The following is a 20,797-nucleotide window of genomic DNA, read 5'->3' as shown; positions in this document are numbered from 1 at the left end:
ATGACCGTGGAACCAGCCACTATAGTCCATCCACTATCAATTCTTTATTTAAAAATTACTACGAACGCCTTTACAATCTCCCCCCAACAAATGACACTACCACTGACACCTCAACTGCGGACTATCTAGCTTCTTGTAATCTCCCCCAAATTGATACCGCTACCTCTTCCGCGCTAAACGACCCTATCTATGCAGAAGAAATTGTTTCGGCTCTCAAAACACAAAAGTCCTCGAAGGCGCCAGGTCCTGATGGACTTCCAATGTCCTACTATAAAACTTTTCAAACTTCCTTGATACCTCACCTAACTGTGGCTCTCAACTGTATTTTAGAAGGTTCTTCATTTCATCTGCACACGACTAGAGCTACCATAACCGTCATCCCGAAGCCTACTAAGGATCCCCTTTTAGTGACTAATTACCGTCCCATCTCACTACTTAACACTGATCTAAAGCTCTTTGCTAAGGTGATTGCAAATAGGCTAAACCCCCTCCTTCCCTCTTTAAACCATCCCGACCAAGTGGGCTTTGTCCCGTCCAGACAAGCATTAGACAACACTAGGCGCACAATCGATCTAGTCCACTATATTAATATTCACAAACTCCCGTCTCTGGTGCTTGCTCTGGACGCGGAGAAAGCCTTCGACAGGGTGTCCTGGCCTTTTCTTTTCCAAACATTGCGCCAATTCGGATTCAGAGGACAGTTTTTGCAAGCCATCCAAGCCCTCTACTCCAATCCCTCTGCTACGGTCTCAGCAGGAGGCCTGATCTCCGATTCCTTCTCAATAGCGAATGGGACCAGACAGGGATGTCCTCTATAGCCACTCATATTCGCCCTTATTATTGAAGCACTCGCTTCTCGTGTACGGGCCAATCCCGATATTACAGGGATTAAGGTTAAACATTCTCAATATACTCTATCTCTATTCGCGGACGACATACTTTTCACGCTAACAAAACCACTCACCTCTCTTCCCAATCTATTTCGAGAACTCTCTATATATGGCTCCCTGTCTGGTTACAAGGTTAATCATACCAAATCCGAAGCCCTTCCTATACATCTACCCGGCAATATGAAGTCATTATTGCAATCAAATTTTAATTTCATATGGAAAAAAGATTCCCTCAAATATCTAGGCGTATTCATTACTAAATCCTATGATTCTCTATATAAAGCCAACTACCCCCCCCCCCTCATCAGCTCAATCCAGAGAGACCTGCAACAATGGCAAACACATTTTCTCTCCTGGGTAGGTCGTATCAACGCCGTGAAAATGAACATTCTCCCCAAACTATTATACTTATTCCAAACTCTCCCTATTCCTATCCCCTCCCACACCCTCAACACACTTCAAACTGCACTCTGTAAATTCATCTGGAACTACCGAAAACCCAGAATCCGTCGAAACATACTCCCTAAGCGTCCCTGGGATGGAGGCTTGGGGTTACCCTCACTGCACCGCTACTATAATGCAACCCGATTAAGTCAGTTGGCCGCCTGGCACTCACTTCGCCATGTTAAGAGATGGGTTGACCTGGAGAGCGACTTGGTAGGTGTACACTCAGTCTCTTATCTACCCTGGACGCCCCGTAAACACAGACCTAGATCCGTTCTTTTATTCCCCACTATAGCACTGACGCTTAATAACTGGGACTCCCTTAATAAAAAACTGGACCTTTCTCCACACCCTTCCCCTCTAACCCCCATTTGGAACAATCCTGCATTCCCCCCTGGTCTATCCCAGACAGTGGCTTCCCCTTGGATTTCAGCAGGCATTACTAGGCTTCACCATATAGTTGAAGTTTCCTCACCTAGATCATTTTCGGACATTCAAGACAAACATAAAATTCCCAACAAACTTCACTATCAATATTTACAAATCCGCCACTTCGCTAGCTCGAATCCCTCCACCCGCTCCCCTCCTAACCCCACACCTATAGAGAGATTATGCATGCATAGACCTAATGACAAAGGAGCTATCTCGCACCTTTATCACTTCATACTGGCGTTGAAGCCTCCTCCACTCGAAACACATGAACAGGCTTGGGAAGCGGATCTCGGCCTTTCTCTCGGGGAAGAAGCATGGGACACTATACGCTTGACTATTTCTAAATGCTCCATTAGTGTGGCCATACGCGAGAACTCATACAAGGTATATACCAGATGGTACTTAGTGCCAGAGCGTTTACATCAAATCTACCCCAGCACCTCCAATCTTTGTTGGAGAGGGTGCGGTCAACTCAGAACTTATTTTAATACGTGGTGGTCATGCCCCCTGATTGTCCCATTCTGGAACATGGTCCGTACCCTACTTTCCCAAATTCTTACCATTCCGATCTCTTTTTCTCCTGCTACTCTTTTACTCTGCGCGCCGATTGATTCCATCCCCAACACTACAAATAAACTAATCCTTCACGTTTCCTGCGCAGCCAAATTTCAAATCGCTCGTAATTGGAAAGTTCAACACACTCCCAGCCGACAGGAGCTAATAAACAGAATCTGGTTTGTAGCAAAAATGGAATATATCACCAGTCTACAAAACAATGCTGTTTGGAAATTTCATATCATTTGGAACCCCTGGTACACCTCTCAAAATTCACCTCTCCCAGGCCTTGGTTAGCTTCGATTCAACGCTTTCCATATAAATACATTATCCACCAGTGGCTTATCTTCTTACACTTCTATGCTATGTTCCCCATATAAATATGTAAAGCTTACAAATTATATTCTCAGGGCAACACCTTTATTTATTTCTAAATCATAACCCACTCCCTGTGAAGGATGTAATAGATTATGTTACCATGTTCCCATAAGCACCACAAACCTAAAGCATTTATTTCATTTTCCAGACATAAACTGGTGTGGTTCTGCAGCCCACATCTTTGGTTGTCAGCTGCTCCACGTGGCTTGTGCTGTGCCACGTAACCAGCAGAACACATCCATTTGTGCTCCATGCCTTATAATTAGTGGTGTTCTAGTTCTATTGGAAACTTGTTATTTTACTCATAACATCCACTGGTACAAAAAGAACTTGTTAGTTACTGATAAAGGGATCTGTATTACATGTGCACTGTACAGCTGTGGGGGGAGGGAGAAGAGAAAACAAAAACCAGACTGAAAATTATTATATAGGTCAACAGCAGAGATAAATATAGGTAAGGGTAAAGCTGTGTACACACTAGGTGGACCCGCACTATAGATTCAATGGAATAGGCGATATATCTATCACTATGTACCCAGCTTTAGTTACTGGCAGAGATAAGAAAAGGCTGGATAGAAGTTTACTTTGTTTCACAATAATAACTTAGAAATGGATCATGCGAGTGACTTGTATACTTTGGCCATGATACAAAGCTAGATCTTTTTATTTACACTCCTGCAGCTTTGGAGACTTCATGTGCTAACATGCATAAGGGAAATGTACCTCCCCTCATATATAGGTGTGATTACTCTTCAAGAATACTGCATGCAGTGAAAGTAGCATTTGTAACTGGGGAAACGTATTCTCCATTTACTTCCACCTGCCGGCATAGGAGTGATGGAGCACTTTTCCCACTACTACCATTTAAAGTGCCTTTGTAATACCAAGTACCAGCTGGTAGAAGATCTTCCTCCTGCATAAATAGAAGGATGGCTCCTCCTCACATGTAACCATCCTTGTGTATTAGCTCTCTAGCAAGATCAGATTTATGCTGGTGCACATGTCAAATATTAAAGAGATTTACATTTTGTATTTATTTTTTTACCAATATTTAAAAACATTTGATACAAACATACAAGAATACAGACTACACATGGTTGACAACAGTACAAAAATATACTGTAATTTATAAATAGTCATTTATAAGCCTCCACTGGCTGGATTGTAAATTCTCTGTTACAGAGAAAAACCTGTGCTGTTTAATAGGAGCACTATACTTAAAATATAAAACACATAAAAAACCTACAGTACTAAAAGATAAATCACACACATACAAATTTTCAGGAGCTTGTAAAAACAGATTATTTTTGATGAAGTTGTGATTTTCTTCTTTTATGTTTTGCTTTGTGGTCCTATAACAGAGCAGTCAGCAAATTGTATACATGTATATTAGCACAAGTTGCTTTTGCAATATAAGTAACAGACCACACCCCAGTGGGATCACCATGAACTGACTGCAACCACAATTAGAGAATATTTGGAGGTAGATTTTAAATTGAGATAGTAACTGTACATAATAAACAGCTAAACTACATACAAAATGGCAGAAATTGAGTTTGAAAAGGCCAAGAGGCTCCGTGTTTCCTCCTAGAAAATGCGGAGTGGCATTAGGAAGTAGCTGAGCGCGGGCAGTGTAATATTTCACAATAATGACAAATTGATATAATTTTGAAAGATGATATTGCCCACTTGCTTGCTAGAGACAGATATAATTGTGACCAGCACTGCATGCTGCGACAGTGCACGTCTGCACCAACCATCTACCCTCTCTGCAATGTTTCCGTTGTCCAAACCAAGCCCAAGCCCTGCCTCTTAAAAGAAGAGGGGAATGTGGTGGGGATCTCTGTGACTGCCTGACACAGTAACATCAGCGTAGACTGACTCTGGGGCTCTCTGATGGGAGGGAGATCTGTAGCTGTGCCTGTTAGCAATGCACGACTCTGATAGGAGGTAGGTTTCTGACTGTGCCTCTTATCAGAGATCCCTCCCCCATATTTAGGCAGGCCCTAATCAGATAGCTCACCCTGAGCGAGCAACCTGCAGAGCGTAACCAGCATTGCAGTTATATGACAGACACAAAGCTCAGCCAATAGCGCCCCATTGCTAGACTAGCAGTGGGACATTATTGGCTGAGCTCTGCATCAGGGGAGCTCTCTCGTTGGCGCCATCAGAGTGACAGGTGGCATGTAAAAAGAGCAGAGTGGAGCACCCGTGAAATTGACCCTGGGGCTAATTCTGAGTAAAGCAAAAATTTAAAAAAAAAAAAAAAAAAAAAAAAAAAAAAGGGATGTAACTTTGCAGCTTGGTAAAACCACTGCAGGTGGGGCAGATGTAAAATGTTCAGAAAAATTTATATGTGCGAGGGGCATTTTCAAATTTGGTACTTGCCATGCATGAAAAAAAAACAAAACAAATGTATATGCACCCCCTGCATTGCTACATGGTTTTGCCCAGGTGTAAAGTTATTTCTTTTATTGCTTTCTCTCAACCCAGAATCAGCCCCAACTGTGCCCAATCGTAACTCTATTTATTCTTTTAAACAGATGTAGATTTTGACAAATACAGCAGTAAATTGTGGTTTGTACATATAAATAAGACAATGCAACAACCACCTGTCCTGTTATCTCTTTAAGAACATTGTCAGGGGCTATCAATTTAAAAATTTGGTAACTATACTACATATACTAAAACCATGATGACAATGCATAACAGCTAGTTCTCTGGCTCTCCCAACTAAAGTGGTCCATTAAAGCTAGAGCCAGGAATACAAGATCTGACTACACTACCTACAATGAGCGTCATTAATGACTACACACTACCTACAATGAGCGTCATTAATGACTACACACTACCTACAATGAGGGTCATTAATGACTACACACTACCTACAATGAGTGTCATTAATGACTACACACTACCTACAATGAGTGTCATTAATGACTACACACTACCTACAATGAGTGTCATTAATGACTACACACTACCTACAATGACAGTCATTAATGAATACACTCTGACTACACTACCTACAATGAGCATCAGCTGTGTGATTGTGTCAGTGGTGAATTGGGACACAGAAAGTTTAGGCACTTTGTTACCTTAAGTATGTGCCAATTTGCTAACCGTGATCAAGCTCATCTGCCTGCGCATAGGTATCTACAACATAAAAACATACAAAGACGGGGAGGGTTGGCACATGGAGGAGTAATTTGTAATACATGGCATTATACGTGCCCCGTGTGTCTGGGACACGTCTAGCCTGTGGTCCGAAGGTGCAATAACTCTATTAAAATCATAAGTCTCTTCAATATTAATAGATGGAAGCATCGCACAGGCCATCTTAATAAAACAGTCTCCATTGTGTGAGGTGACTGATCCACTTTAACGCTGACATAGTGGATGAGCCAATATTCATTTAAAAGTTAGGAAAGTCACTAAGTCAACATACAGAGTTGCCAGGCTGGATTCTCAAATAGGAGGTTACCAAGAATATTGATTATAGCCACAGAACGGCTGCCTCGTCCATGCATAGCAGGCAAATCCACTTTCAGTTCTAGTATAAAATGACTTGTGATGTGTCCAATCCAGATTGAGTAGATTGTACTAATCGGAGCTCTCACTTAGGCTTTCATATAGACACGCTGGGCTTTTCTTGCGTCCAATCCATTTCTTACGCTTGCTGTGACCTTGAACCAATCTCCTCTTGATAATCGCTATGTAGAAGAAATGGATCAGCATCTTATTATTACCTAGAAAATCATGCTCACACATAATAGAAAGACTATACCACCATTTAAGCAACCTTTACTTCATAAGATTACAGACCCAAGTAGAGTAAATTCTTTAATATTTTTGACTGTACAATTTGTACATCATTAAAAGGAGACTTTTCGATGCACAACCCGTAGCTCAGCCAAGAGAATGCAACCTATTAATTCACTTTGCCTATACAATGAAGGCAGCATTACATCTAAAGTCACAGACTAGTAAGTGCAAAAGGGAGACTGCATTACAAGGTTATTTACGTAAAATTTCAGTTGTAAACATCCTCTCTACAGAAAATATTTACTTAATATGGCATCAGGATTAATTCTGTACTCATTTCCTATAGATGGTCAAGATACAGTCATGTTACTTTGCACATAGCCAACATTACCTCTGCTTGGAAGGTGAATTTACAATTATCCTTAGACTTCAATAAACTAGAGCCACCTAGTGGACAAATGATGGAAGCAGTAGCTTTGAATGGGATAAAAAGATATGCCAGAAAGAGGATGAAGTTGCCGGCTGTTGGGATGCCGCTGTTCAGAATGTCGGTGCTGGAATCTCGACACCAGTCAGAATCCCAACGGTAAGTAGTGGGGTTAGGCACTAGGAGAGGGGTAAGGTTTAGGGTGTAGGGAGGGAGGCTTAGGATACTTACCGACAAGTGTCAGTATCCTAACCCTATCAGGATGCCAGCATCGAGATTCTGACTGCCAGGATCCTGAGCCCCGGCATCCCGTACCCAATCCCCAGAAAGTCATATTATGAAAACAAATGGGACATATTCAATTTGTTTGCGAAATGCCGATGGTGTCATTTTCGCCTATTTTAATTATCCCCGTATTCAATTACAAAGACTTTTCGCCAGTGCGAAAAGTCTTTGTTAAAAAACAGGGATAACTTTTTCACCATGTTTTACATGGTGAAAAAAAGTGCAGAATTGGGGTTTAGGGGTACAGGCTTAAAAAAAAAAAAAAAAAAATATATATATATATATATATATATATATATATATATATATATATATATATATAGCCTGCACCCCTGCAAATGGCCCCTAAAATTGATGTGTATTTAAAAAAAAAAAAAAAAAAAATCAGGACATCCCAAAAAATTAACTTGAATTTTGGGGTTAAAAAACAAAATGGGGGACAAAATCCTAAAGTAGCAAAATAGATTCCACAGGGGTCCCCATGTATGCGGCAGGTATTTTCTTCATTGCGGGTAGCAGCGGCAGGTGCATTTTTGAAGAATTTTTAAAAATAACTTTAGGGACTTAAAAATATGCTTGCACCCATATTAATGTACCCCAAATTTGACATAAATAGATTTTTTTTTAAATAACCAAGTGCTATTCTTCACCCCTTCTTCCTAAGCCGCATTTTCAAACCCCGACTTCCTGCAGCAGGCAAAAATGGGTGTACCCATAGTGATCCCCCATGTCTGGACATCTTTAGGGGGGGTCCCAGAAACATTTCCCGAAAATTCCCGATACCTTTCCACCGGCTCCGGTTTTCGCTGATTCCTAATTGAATACGTGGATAAAGCGGGCACGCGCCCGATACTTTAACCCCGTCAAACCTCCGATGTGGAGCGAAAAGTCCAGCACGGACTTTTCGCTCCAAATTGAATACCCCCCCAATAACTTTTCTATAGAATGTGCATTTAACATTGAGAGCATAGAACTTACATGCTACTGTCTCTTTTTCTTCAGAGTTACTTCCAGGCACCCAGTACAGACTTTGGCTCTTGCGGAACTTCTTATAGATTTGTGTGTACAAGACTGAAAAAGTGAGCAATGCCAGGAGGAAGATGAGAGATGCCGCTGCCCAGGTCGCCTCTTGCATGCGTGGGGTGGAAACAAAAACATCAGAGTTCTTCTGCTGACCAGCACCCAATCTTCTTAAGACCTTGGCTGGTGATTGCGGTGTGGAATCTTGCCGACAACGGCACTCCGGCTTCTCAGCAATGGTGGGCAAAGGTTTCTGGTCAGCTAAGGTCTCTGATGGTTTTGGAGAAGCTGTAAGACCTGTGACCAAGCTTATAGACCTATTCTTATTTTGTGGGGATTCTGGGGAGACTGGTTGCCCAGTTGCAGCCATTGGTGACTTTTCCTTATGGTCAATCTCCTCGGAGGTATTCTTTCCTATGGAGTGTGCCAGATTACGGTCGGGTAAGCCTTGTGAGATGTTTCTTACATTGGATACATTGGTTTGTACAGGCAACTCTGGCACTTTGGTCTCTCGGCTGTGGATGTCAGCTTTGGAACCTCCAAAGTCCGTGTCTTTAGGTACGTATATAGGAGGCGCTGGTGTTACAGGGTTTGGAGGAGAAATATCGACAGTCACTGCTACATGTGAAATGTTAGCCTGCTTCCTGCTGCCTGGCTCTGTGAGTGTCCCAGAGGGTGTAGAAGATAATGTGCTGGTAGATGTATGAGAAAGTACATTGTCCACACCTGAGCTGACTGGTAAAGCTGCTCTCCTCCTTCTCTTACTTAATAGATGCCTCATTATCCTGGCTCCATGCTTTGGAAAACGATTTAGTAGCTGAAATTATTCCAAAATATTTATTTGCAAGTTCAGGATTTTGGAGAATATGCGACACTAATACTAAAATAGAAACCACTATTGGTTTTCTAGCGGCAGCGTGAGGTGCTGACGCGCGTTTCGACCAATAAATGGCTTTATCAAAGTCATTTATTGGCGAAACGCGCGTCAGCACCTCACGCTGCCGCTGGTCATAGTAGCACAATTGAATGCTACGAAATGTCTATTATATGTTTGTGATTTATGTCAGGATGTATCAGTACTGTCTGTGATTATATGGACTAACGCTGTATGGCATGTCATAGCCAATATTATAGCATGCACAGAGAGCTATACGCATAACGAACAGCTATATCTAATGTTGTAACCAAATCTATATACGGAGCTACTTAGGGAATTAACAGCAGCACTTGATATTTAACAGCAGAGTAGGTGAACTGATAATATCCAGCGCTTTACTTATAAAAACATAATCAGTTCCTAAGGGAATTCAAATCTGCCAGCACCTTACGCTGCCCGTGGAATCAGTAGCAAGATTACATGTCATAATATGTCTATTATATGATTCAAATTAAGAATTAAGGACACTACCTACATGTATTAACGCTGAATAATACACAACTGAAACTACGGTGCATGCATGAAATAAAACTATGAACAGTTATGTCCGACAGTGCATTATTATGTACACGGAGCTGAAGCCTAGAAATATATCCAGCGCATGTGTTGAGGACTGCCAGCAGAGATATAACTGCAGCACAGTGACTCTAGATTAGAAATAATTGACATGCAACTGTTAAAATCCATCAGAAAGAAGAGACTATGAAGGTGTGAGATTTGTTACATGTTGAATTATGTGAATGATAATCACTGTTACTTAATATCTTATCTGGACGTCACAGTGTTACAATGTTTTAAGGTGTGAACTGTTAACTAAGTCACTAGTATTATCATTATTGGAAACCCAACAACGCCACAGACAGTACTAGGGAACATATTCCCTACGAATTTTGGTACATTGAAGAAAATAATAAATGAAAAGTACAGTCTATACATCCTGATTAACATTATTTATATGTGAAACAGACCAACGACAGAAGTTATTTTAGCATCACTTCTTTCTTTCTTTCTAATTATGTCTTATTAGGTTATCTAAATTATTCACACTACTGGTATCCCTTTAGTGCACCAGACGCATATCTTTTCTTTTTCTCTGTTTTTGCTCTTATAGCTCAGTTACAAGCCCAGCCCAGCCCTCCCCTCCCCTCACAAATGTTGCAGTCACTATCTGTGAAACCCAACAAAAAGAAGTTGAGAGGAAAAACAAACAAAAAAAAACCTAGCCAACCTACTGATTACACAAATGGCAGTCTCCAACAATCACTAAGCTCATGAGTCTCAGTGTAGTCGCTTTGAAAAAAGGACTCTAGGGGGTATATTTACTAAACTGTGGGTTTTTAGAAGTGGAGATGTTGCCCGTAGTAACTGATCAGATTCTAGCCATTATCTTCTAGAAGGTGCTAGATAAGTAGAATCTGATTGGTTGATACGGGCAACACCTCCACTACTAAAAACCTGCGTTTTAGTTAATATACATCTAAGTCTGTACAGAAATGAGTTGGCCTAGCATATACATTCTCATGTGCTACGCACAATATAAGAGGGACATTTCAGAGGTTAGATTTGCAGAAAACCAGCATTCTTACCCATAATGTCCTTTCTGTGCATATATCTATGCCATCGGATGCAGCCGATGATGATGGCCGAATGAGTAAATGCTGGTAAGAGCCATCTTCTTCATTATCAGAGAGATTTTCATGGCACACATTTTCCCTCAGCCATTCCCTGATTTCAGTCACATTTATGTGAGACATCTCAAGAGTTGAGCACCACGCAGCCAAAGCTATAGGCTGGAAGACGACAGAGAGGTGACAGATGTGTACAGTGCAGCACAAGACCGTGATCAAAAAGGACACATTTTAAAACAAGGTATAGACTAAACAATGCCACCATATGACAGCAATAATTATACTAATGGCAGAACTGTTGCACCCTGGTGACCATATACAGTCGGGTGCATAAATATTGAGACATTGACAGAATGTTCATATTTTGGCCTCTCATTTCAAAGCCATTGTGGTTTTGAATAAACAAGATGTGCTTTAACTGCAGACTTTCAGATTTCATTTGAGGGTAATTACATCCAAATCAGGTGAACGGTGTAGGAATTACAATGGTTTCTATATATGTGTCTCCCACTTTTTAAGGGGCCAAAAGTAATGGGACAAACTAAACAATCCTAAATCTAACTTTCACTTTTTAATACTTTGTTGCAAATCCTTTGCAGGCAATTACAGCCTGAAGTCTGGAACGCATAGACATCACCAGATGCTGGGTTTCATCCCTGGTGATGCTCTGCCAGGCCTCTACTGCAAATGTCTTCAATTCCTGCTTGTTCTTGGGGCATTTTCCCTTCAGTTTTGTCTTCATCAAGTGAAATGCATGCTCAATCGGATTCAGGTCAGGGGATTGACTTGGCCATTGCAGAACATTCCACTTTTTAGCCTTAAAAAACTCTTTGGTTGCTTTTGCAGTATGCTTCGGGTCATTGTCCATCTGCACTGTGAAGCGCCGTCCAATGAGTTCTGAAGCATTTGACTGAATATGAGCATATAAAATTGCCCGAAACACTTCAGAATTCATTCTGCTGCTTTTGTCAGCAGTCACATCATCAATAAATACAAGGGAACCAGTTCCATTGGCAGCCATACATGCCCACGCCTTGACACTACCACCACCATGCTTCACTGATGAGGCGGTATGTTTTGGATCATAAGCAGTTCCTTTCCTTCTCCATACTCTTCTCTTCCCATCAATCTGGTACAAGTTGATCTTTGTCTCATCTGTCCATAGGATGTTGTTCCAGAACTGTAATGGCTTTTTTTAGATGTTGTTTGGCAAACTCTAATCTGGTCTTCCTGTTTTTGTGGCTCACCAATGGTTTACATCTTGTGGTGAACCCTCTATATTCACTCTTGTGAAGTCTTCTCTTGATTGTTGACTTTGACACATATACATCTACCTCCTGGAGAGTGTTCTTGATTTGGCCAACTGTTGTGAAGGGGTTTTTCTTCACCAGGGAAATAATTCTTCTGTCATCCACCACAGTTGTTTTCCGTGGTCTTCCGAGTCTTTTGGAGTTGCTGAGCTCTCCGGTGCGTTCTCTCTTTTTTTTTTAAATATTTTTATTATTGTTTTCAAATCTTATACAAAGACTTTACATGGAAGATATAGCATAAAGATTTACGAATGATAATGTAAAGTAAACAGCATGCAAGAATCTCTGGAATGTAATAAAGATTAATATTCAAATATGTCCTGGGTAAACCCAAAGAGGAGAAAAAGAACATTCCTAAGTTTATATATGATTAATAAAGACCTATGTCTCATGCCTCAAAGCATGAGTAAAGAAAAAAAAGAAAAAGAAAAGGAAGGGGGGGGGGGGGGGGGGATATAAGGAAGACTAGGGAAAACACATAAGGAGTTATGAGGTGTGGTGTTTTGTTATATATCAATATACTTAAAGTAGAATGATTGATGTAGAAGGATATTAATAATAATTTTCACACTACTTTTTAAAATACTCTATCATTGTTGCCAGCTTATTTATCATCTTAATTCAGCATATTTCAGGAGAGGTGCTTGAGCAAATACCAATCTGTGTTCTCGAAGAGTTTGGATATGTGCTGCTGAGTTGGGATATCTAGTGAATCAACGTATTTTTCCCATTTTATGTAGAATTTTTCAACCCCTTTTTCGATGTCTGGTATTGTGGCTTTTCGATCATAATATAGCAATTGTAGTAATTTTTGTTTAACCAACATTAAGGAGGGTGCTGATTTAGTAGTCCAATGAATTAAAATGGCTTTTTTCCCCAAAGTGAGTATGATCGTAAGTAAAGGGATGTGAAAATGTGTGTGTGAACCTAGATCCCAATTTCTAAAATTTAGGTTTAGGCATGCCAATGGATCAGGGAAAATCCTGACAGAGAAGAGCTTGTTAATGTAGTCAAGGATCTTGTTCCAGAATTTTTTAATTTTCCTACATTCCCACATGCAATGAATGAAATTGGCTGATTGCATACCGCATTTCAAACATTTGCCTGATTCGTTGGCAGCCGTATGTCTGCGTTGTGCTGGAGTGATGTAGGCTCTGTGTATTGTGCGGAAATGCACCTCTTGAAGATAGGCAGATTGTAAAAGTTTTAGGGATTTTTCATAATGAGTGAGTAGGCATTGAATTTCGCAAATTTGAGGTATGTCTGCTCTCCATTTTGTGAGCAAAATTTCCCACTGAGGTGATGAGATAGTTGGGATCAAATGGGGATATAAATATTTGGTCTTGAAGGAGATATTATTTTTATTTAAACCACTAAGTAAGGAGTCTAATGAAGTTGGATCAGGATCTGCCCTCAGCAACATTTTAAGAGAAGCCAAATAATGGCGTATCTGAAGATACATGTAGAAGTGCTGATTCGGAAGGTCAAATCTTCGCTGAAGCTCAGAAAAAGAAAAAATAATGCCTCCAGGATCAAATACTGTAAATGAACAAGAAAGTCCCTTAACGCACCAAATCTGGAATGTGGAGTTGTGTAGAGAGGGAGGGAAAGAGGGGTTTCCCCATAGCGGGATGAATTGGGTAATATGAGGATTTCGGTTATGTTTTTTGTTAATATCAAGCCATGCTTGATATGTATCTTTAAACATTATATTGTTTAATATATTATGCGGTATTAAAGTGGATTTTGTCTGAAGAAGCGCAGCTGGAGAATAGGGGTGGAAGAGAGCTTTATCTAAAGCTTTATCCATATATTCACTTCTCTCCAATAACCAATCAACAATATAACGGAAAAAAACTGATAAAGAATATGCAAGAATGTCTGGTGTTCCCAAACCTCCTTCTCTTCTTGATGTCTTTTTTGCCTAGCTATTCTCTGTCTTTTGTTTTGCCATAAGAATTTTGAGAATAATGCCTCAAGTTTAGTGATATCTTTACGTGTCAAGGAAATAGGGAGCATTTGGATGAAATAAAAATTTTTAGGGAAGATTATACTTTTAATCACTGCTAGCCTTCATAATAATGATAGAGGTAACGACCTCCAGTTATCAAGGAGTAGAGAAATTTTTCCTATTACTGTTGAATAATTTAAATTGTATAAAGATGAGAGATCAGACCCTATATTGATGCCAAGATATTTTATATGTGTAGAGGCTATTTTAAATGAGGGTATGTTTGGTGAAACCGATTGAGACAATGGGGGACCACATAGATGGAGAATTTCTGATTTGGTGATATTGACTTTATATCCTGATACTGAGCCAAATGAGGAAATTAAATCCATGACAGCTGGTAGCGACTGAGATGGATTTGATAAAAAAAAGTAATGTGTCATCTGCAAATAGTGCTATTTTCAGGTCTACCTTTTCAATAGTAATCAGCTGTACTGCCGTGGAGGAGCGAATCGCAATCGCTAGAGGCTCCATTACTATAGCGAAGAGTAAAGGCGAGAGGGGGCAACCTTGCCTGGTGCCTCTGCTAATTAAGAAGGGAGTAGAGAGATATCCATTGCATGAAATTTGGGAATAAGGCAGAGAGTATAAGGTCCTCAAAGTATCTATAAATGATATAGGAAAACCAAATCTTTCTAGCGTCAGATACAGAAAAGGCCAGGACACTAGGTCAAAGGCCTTCTCTGCATCCAAGGCCAGAACAATCTTAGTATTAACACTCTCTCCCCGAGAATGCCCAATATGCTGAATGACCGACAAGACTCTTCGAACATTCACCACAGAGTGCCTTCCTCTTATAAAGCCAGTCTGGTCAGAATGAATAATACTAGGTAAAAGAATTTTGATTCTTTCAGCCAGAATTTTTGTAAACAACTTATAATCGATGTTTAAAAGAGAGATTGGCCTATATGAGCTAGGAAGAGAGATCTTTCCCTGGTTTGGGTAAAACCTTTATTATAGCAGAGTTAAAATATTTTGGCAGTTTCTTGTGAACCACTATATGATTATAAAAGGAAAGAAGAGGTGAGAGTAACTTTGGAGCTAATATTTTATAAAACTCACTAGATAGACCATCAGGGCCTGGTGCTTTAGCTGGTTTTAATTTTTTCAAGGCACTTTGAAGTTCCTCAAGGGTAATTGGGTCACCCGCTTCTAATGTAATTTGAGGTCTATGTAGTATTGACCAAAATAGATCTTCAGTTTGTGTATTTGGGGATATAGGGGGGATTACTTCAGTTTGAGTATCCAACTGATCATTTGAGGGGGAGATATTGCCAATATCAGAGAGTGCGGGGGTAGAGTATAATGATTCGTAATATTCTCTCATAATACTTGTGATTTGACTATTAGAGTCAGTAAGACCGCCATCCGATTTTGAAAGTGGATGTACAGTCATCTGTGGTCTATTACCTGTGAGCAGAGTTGTGAGAAGCTTCCCCGTCTTGTTGCCAAATTTGTGGAACTTATGATTTACTGAAAATAAGTATTTATCACCCATTATAGTAAGAAATTCATCGAAATGTGTTTTTGCCAGTTGATAAGAAGTTTTTGTTGTCAAATTCGGTGACATTTTAAAATTTTGATATGCTTCAGTTAGTGCTTGTTGCAATTCGATGTAAGATTTTTCTCTTTGTTTCTTTATATTAATGGCATATGAGATTATCACTCCTCGTAAAACTGACTTGGCCGTTTGCCAAAATAAGGCCGGGTCTGTGTCTGCGTGAGAAAGGTTAGCAAGCCTGTATTCTTCCCATGACGAGTCTAGTTTTTTACGGAAAGTGATTGACTGAGAAAGATGGGATGGAAATCTCCATATTCTATTGGGGCTATGTTCTAAAGAGATCTGAAGTTCAAACCAGACTAGGGCATGATCAGAAAGAGAGATGGTCTCAATAGTGGAGGACCGTATTTTAGAGAAAATAAATTTTGAAATTAAGGTGTAGTCAATTCGCGATAGAGTATTGTGTGCCGCAGATAAACAGGTGTAATCTTTTTCTATAGGGTGAAGGGCTCTCCAAATATCTACTAAATTAAGTCTTTTGGCTAGCATTGGAACTCCAAATTTTGGAAGAGGAGATATTTGTTTTGAGGAATTAGAGCGGTCAAGGTAGGGGGACGAAATTTAATTAAAATCTCCACACAATATTAGAGTAGCTGGATCTAAAGTAATTAGTTTGGCTAGTATGGAACGATAAAAGGACTTTTTATATATGTTTGGGGCATAGATGTTACATAAATTATATTTAGAACCTTTAATTAGAACCTCTGCAAAAACGTATCGACCCTCCGAATCAGCCTCAACATTCAACACCTCCACATTTATGTCTCTTTTGCCTAGTATCACAACTCCTCTAGCTTTTGAGTTAAACAACGCCACAGCTAATATGGACCATTTCAACATTTGAAGTTTTTTAGATTCAGCAAGTGTCAAGTGCGTCTCCTGAAGAAAGGCGATATCAATATTACAATTGTTTAAGTATAACAAAATTTTCCTGCGTTTTGCTGGGGAATTTATCCCTCCTACATTAAGAGTACCAAATTTTAGTGAAGCCATGGTATTATAAAAACAAGGATAATAAAGCACAAGATAATTACCACATTTAAAGTAATTTTCCTATAAGATGCAACATTGAAGGAGGGGTTGAGGAAAGAGACAAGACAGTACAATGGAGGGACAGCGGAAACACAAATCAAAACAAATAGTAAACGAGCAGAATATTGAAGAATAAGTGACTTCAGGTATGCGAAAAAAGACATTATTGAATGAGAACTTATTTGAGCAACCCATCTCATTACCACCTATTCTTGTTATTTATAGGCAAATAAGTTTAGGCAAAAATATGAGATATGGTAAGAACTTACCCTTGTTATCTCTATTTCTACGAAGTCCATAGGGTTCCACAGGATACCTTGGGGGTATAGGTGTGACGTCAGTCGCAGGGCACCAAAGAGTTAAGCTTTCAGCCTCCCAGGATGCACTAGGTCCCCCTCCTATACCCCGCCCCCGGGCCAAGGCACCTCAGTTAGTTACCAAGCCATAGGCTGGAGGAGGAGAAGGAAGAGAGAGAACAAAGATCTGGACACATACAAGAATCACATTCTCACCAGAGGGAGACGGAAAACCGGTGACCAGAGCAAAGCCCATCTGCAGCACAGGTGCGACAGGGCGGGAGTCCTGTGGAACCCTATGGACTTCGTAGAAATAGAGATAACAAGGGTAAGTTCTTACCATATCTCATATTTTCTACTTCAGGGTCCATAGGGTATCCACAGGATACCTTGGGGATGTCCCAAAGCAGTATCCTTTAAGGGTGGGGACGCTCCTGTGCAGAAAGGAGAATCCGCCGCCCGAAGGAAGCATCCTGAGAGGCGAAGGTGTCAAACCTGTAATACCTCACGAAGGTATGGACAGAAGACCACGTAGCAGCCTTGCAGATCTGAACTGCCGAGGCACCACGTCGAGCTGCCCACGAAGGACCCACAGACCTAGTGGAATGAGCCTTCAGAGAAGGAGGGACCGGTAGGCCTTCATGAAGATAAGCTTCAGAAATAGCCATACGGATCCAGGCTGCCAAAGTTTGCTTTGAAGCAGGCCAACCCTTTTTACGGAAGCCATAGAGGACAAACAAAGCGTCCGACTTCCTAAACGAAGAAGTGCGGTCAACATAAGTCCTTAAGGCCCGCACAACATCCAAAGAGGCCTCACCCACGGAAAGACCCGGTGAGTTAAAGGCCGGAACAACTATTTCCTCGTTAACATGAAACTGGGAAACAACTTTGGGAAGAAACTCGGGCCGAGTGCGGAGCACTGCCCTGTTCCCATAAAAAAACCAAGAAAGGGGGTCTACAAGAAAGAGCCCCTAACTCAGAAACACGTCTGGCCGAAGCAATGGCCAGAAGGAAAACAGTCTTAGCTGTTAGCCATTTAAGATCCACTGAGCCCAGTGGTTCAAACGGCGGTCCTTGGAGAGCCCTCAGGACCACAGCCAAATCCCAAGGCGCCACAGGTGGAACAAAGGGCGGCTGAATGCGGAGAACACCCTGCATAAAAGTGCGCACATCCGGGATTGTAGCAATCCTACGGTGAAACCAGACAGATAGGGCCGAAACCTGTACCTTCAAAGAAGCAAGGCGAAGCCCATGATCTAGTCCCGCTTGCAGGAAGGCGAGAATCCGAGACAGACGAAACTCCCGCGGTGCATAACCTCTCGGTCGACACCACTGGAAGAACGTATGCCACACGCGATGGTATATCCTCGCGGAAGACGGTTTCCGAGCTCGTAACATGGTACACACCACAGAGCTGGAAAACCCCCGGGACCTCAGCATGGCCGTCTCAACAGCCACGCCGTCAAAGACAGCAGAGTCAGGTCCGGGTGAAGGCAAGGACCCTGAGACAGAAGGTCCGGTCGTAGCGGCAACCGCAGAGGAATGTCCACTGACAGACCCTGAAGGTCTGAGAACCAGTGCCGTCTGGGCCACGCGGGAGCTATCAACAGGAGCGTCCCTCCTTCCTGTTTGAATTTCCGGATTACCCGTGGAAGAAGGGAGACCGGAGGGAACAGGTATGCGAACCTGAATGTCCACCGGACGGACAGAGCATCCACCAGAGACGCCCCTTCGTCTCTTGTGCGAGACCCGTACACCGGCAACTTGTTGTTGTGCCGGGACGCCATGAGGTCGATTTCTGGAAGACCCCACCTGTCCACCAGTAGTTGAAAAACGTCCGGGTGCAGGGACCATTCCCCCGGATGAACGTCCTGGCGACTTAGAAAGTCCGCCTCCCAATTTAGCACTCCCGGGATGAAGACCGCTGATATGGCCGGAAGATTGCGCTCCGCCCAAACCAGGATCCGAGAGACCTCTACGAGAGCCGCCCGACTGCGAGTTCCTCCTTGCCTGTTTATGTAGGCCACGGTGGTAGCGTTGTCCGACTGTACCTGCACCGGGCGACCCTGGAGAAACCGCTGTGCCTGCTGGAGAGCATTGAAGACCGCACGGAGTTCCAAGATATTTATTGGAAGCTCCGCTTCTGTCGGCGTCCACCTGCCCTGGAACAAGTGTGGACCCGAAACTGCTCCCCAGCCCCGAAGACTGGCGTCCGTTGTCAACAGGACCCAATTTGGAACCCAGAACGGACGTCCCTTGTTGAGGTGGGTCGTCTGTAACCACCACGCAAGGGACAGGCGAACCTCCTGGGTGAGCACAATCGTCTGGGACTTCAAAGACTGAGTCAGCCCGTTCCACTTGGACAGGATCAGGTGCTGCAGAGGTCTGGAGTGAAACTGGGCGTATTCCACCATGTCGAACACCGACACCATGGAGCCCAGTAACCTCATCGCCGAGTGTAAGGACACCCGGCGGCTGTGCAGGCAACTGCGCACCCTTGACTGTAAAGCAGAGATCTTGTCCTCCGTCACGAAGATCCTTTGCTGTCCCGAGTCCAATAAGGCTCCAAGATGCAGAATCCTCCGAGACGGGATTAGAGTGGACTTCTGCCAGTTGATTAGCCAGCCGTGCCGTTGCAGCAGTGCAATGGTCAGGTCCAAGTGGCGTAACAGGAGCTCTGGAGATCCTGCCACCAATAACAGGTCGTCCAAATACGGCAACATGCGGACTCCCTGCAGCCGCAGAGAAGCCGCCATGACCGCCATCACCTTGGTGAAAACACGTGGTGCTGTTGCCAGGCCAAAAGGTAACGCCCGAAACTGGAAGTGGTCGCTGCGGATTGCAAACCTGAGGAACTGTTGATGGCGCCAAAGAATAGGGACATGCAGGTAAGCGTCCTGTATGTCCAATGACACCAAGTAGTCCCCAGGTTCCAGCGCCAGAATGATGGACCGTAGGGTCTCCATCCGAAACTTCGGGACCCGCAAAGACTTGTTGAGTGCTTTGAGGTTGAGAATCGGACGATATGACCCATTGGGTTTCTGTACCAAAAATAGATTTGAATAGAAACCCTGGCCCCTCTGGGAGAATGGAACCGCCACTATAACTCCAGCCTGGAGCATAGTGTGCAATACCTTCCGCAGCTCCGTAGCCTTGTTCCGGTCTGATGGGAGACCCGTGGTGAAGAAGCGAGCCGGGGGTCTGTGCCGGAAGGAGAGGGCGTATCCGTGGGAAACCACCTCCAGAACCCAAGTGTCTGTCGTAGTGGTCGACCAACACTGGGCGAACTGTAGCAGGCGGCCTCCCACCCTGGGATCCCCCAAAGGGAGGCCCGGACCGTCAGGCCGCAGGCTTGTCATCTGGCTTGGGGGCCGGACGTCTGGTACTCCATGCCTGCTTCCGGGGCTTGACCGATTTCTTAGGGCCAGCCTGTCGAGGAAACGACTGTAGTTTGGGCCTGCCCTGGGCCCTAGATGACCGAAAGGACGATGGTCCCGAACCAGAAGGAGCAGCGGCCGACGGGAGACAAGCAGATTTGGCTGCCGCCAGCGTGGCCACAATCTTATCCAGATCCGGACCGAAGAGAACTTCTCCGGTAAACGGCAACGCTTCCAGACCTTTCTTGGAATCTGCGTCCGCCTTCCAGGATCGCAGCCACAAGGTGCGACGAGCAGCTACCGCTGCTGAAGAAATTCTAGACACCAGAGTACTAATGTCTAGAGCCGCCTCGTTGATGTAGGTGGCCGAATCACGGAGATTGCCAATCAACTCCGCCTGTTCGGCCGGACAGTCGGATTCAAAAGAAGCCTCTAATGAATCCGCCCAG

At 42.8% G+C, this 20,797-nt stretch overlaps 1 protein-coding gene across 2 annotated transcripts in view; it reads right to left on the bottom strand.

Moving 5' to 3' along the window:
- Nucleotides 1-3,443: 3,443 nt before the first annotated feature.
- Nucleotides 3,444-20,797, bottom strand: part of TP53I13 (tumor protein p53 inducible protein 13) — a 32,497-nt gene continuing 15,143 nt past the window's right edge. The window contains exons 7-9 of one of the 2 annotated variants that reach the window (XM_088477760.1): nucleotides 10,720-10,923; nucleotides 8,155-9,013; nucleotides 3,444-6,412 (exon numbers count right to left, since the gene is read on the bottom strand). In XM_088477760.1, the coding sequence (XP_088333886.1) occupies nucleotides 6,303-6,412; nucleotides 8,155-9,013; nucleotides 10,720-10,923 (1,173 nt within the window). In that variant the 3' untranslated portion in view covers nucleotides 3,444-6,302. The remainder of the gene's footprint in view (nucleotides 6,413-8,154; nucleotides 9,014-10,719; nucleotides 10,924-20,797) is intronic. The other variant, XM_088477761.1, reaches the window with a different exon arrangement.

The sequence above is a fragment of the Taudactylus pleione genome, unplaced genomic scaffold (genome assembly GCF_031769625.1).
Source record: "Taudactylus pleione unplaced genomic scaffold, aTauple2 ptg000203l, whole genome shotgun sequence".
NCBI lineage: Eukaryota > Metazoa > Chordata > Amphibia > Anura > Myobatrachidae > Taudactylus > Taudactylus pleione.
Note: the sequence above shows the minus strand (reverse complement) of the source record. Positions and strands in the feature narration are given on the sequence as shown.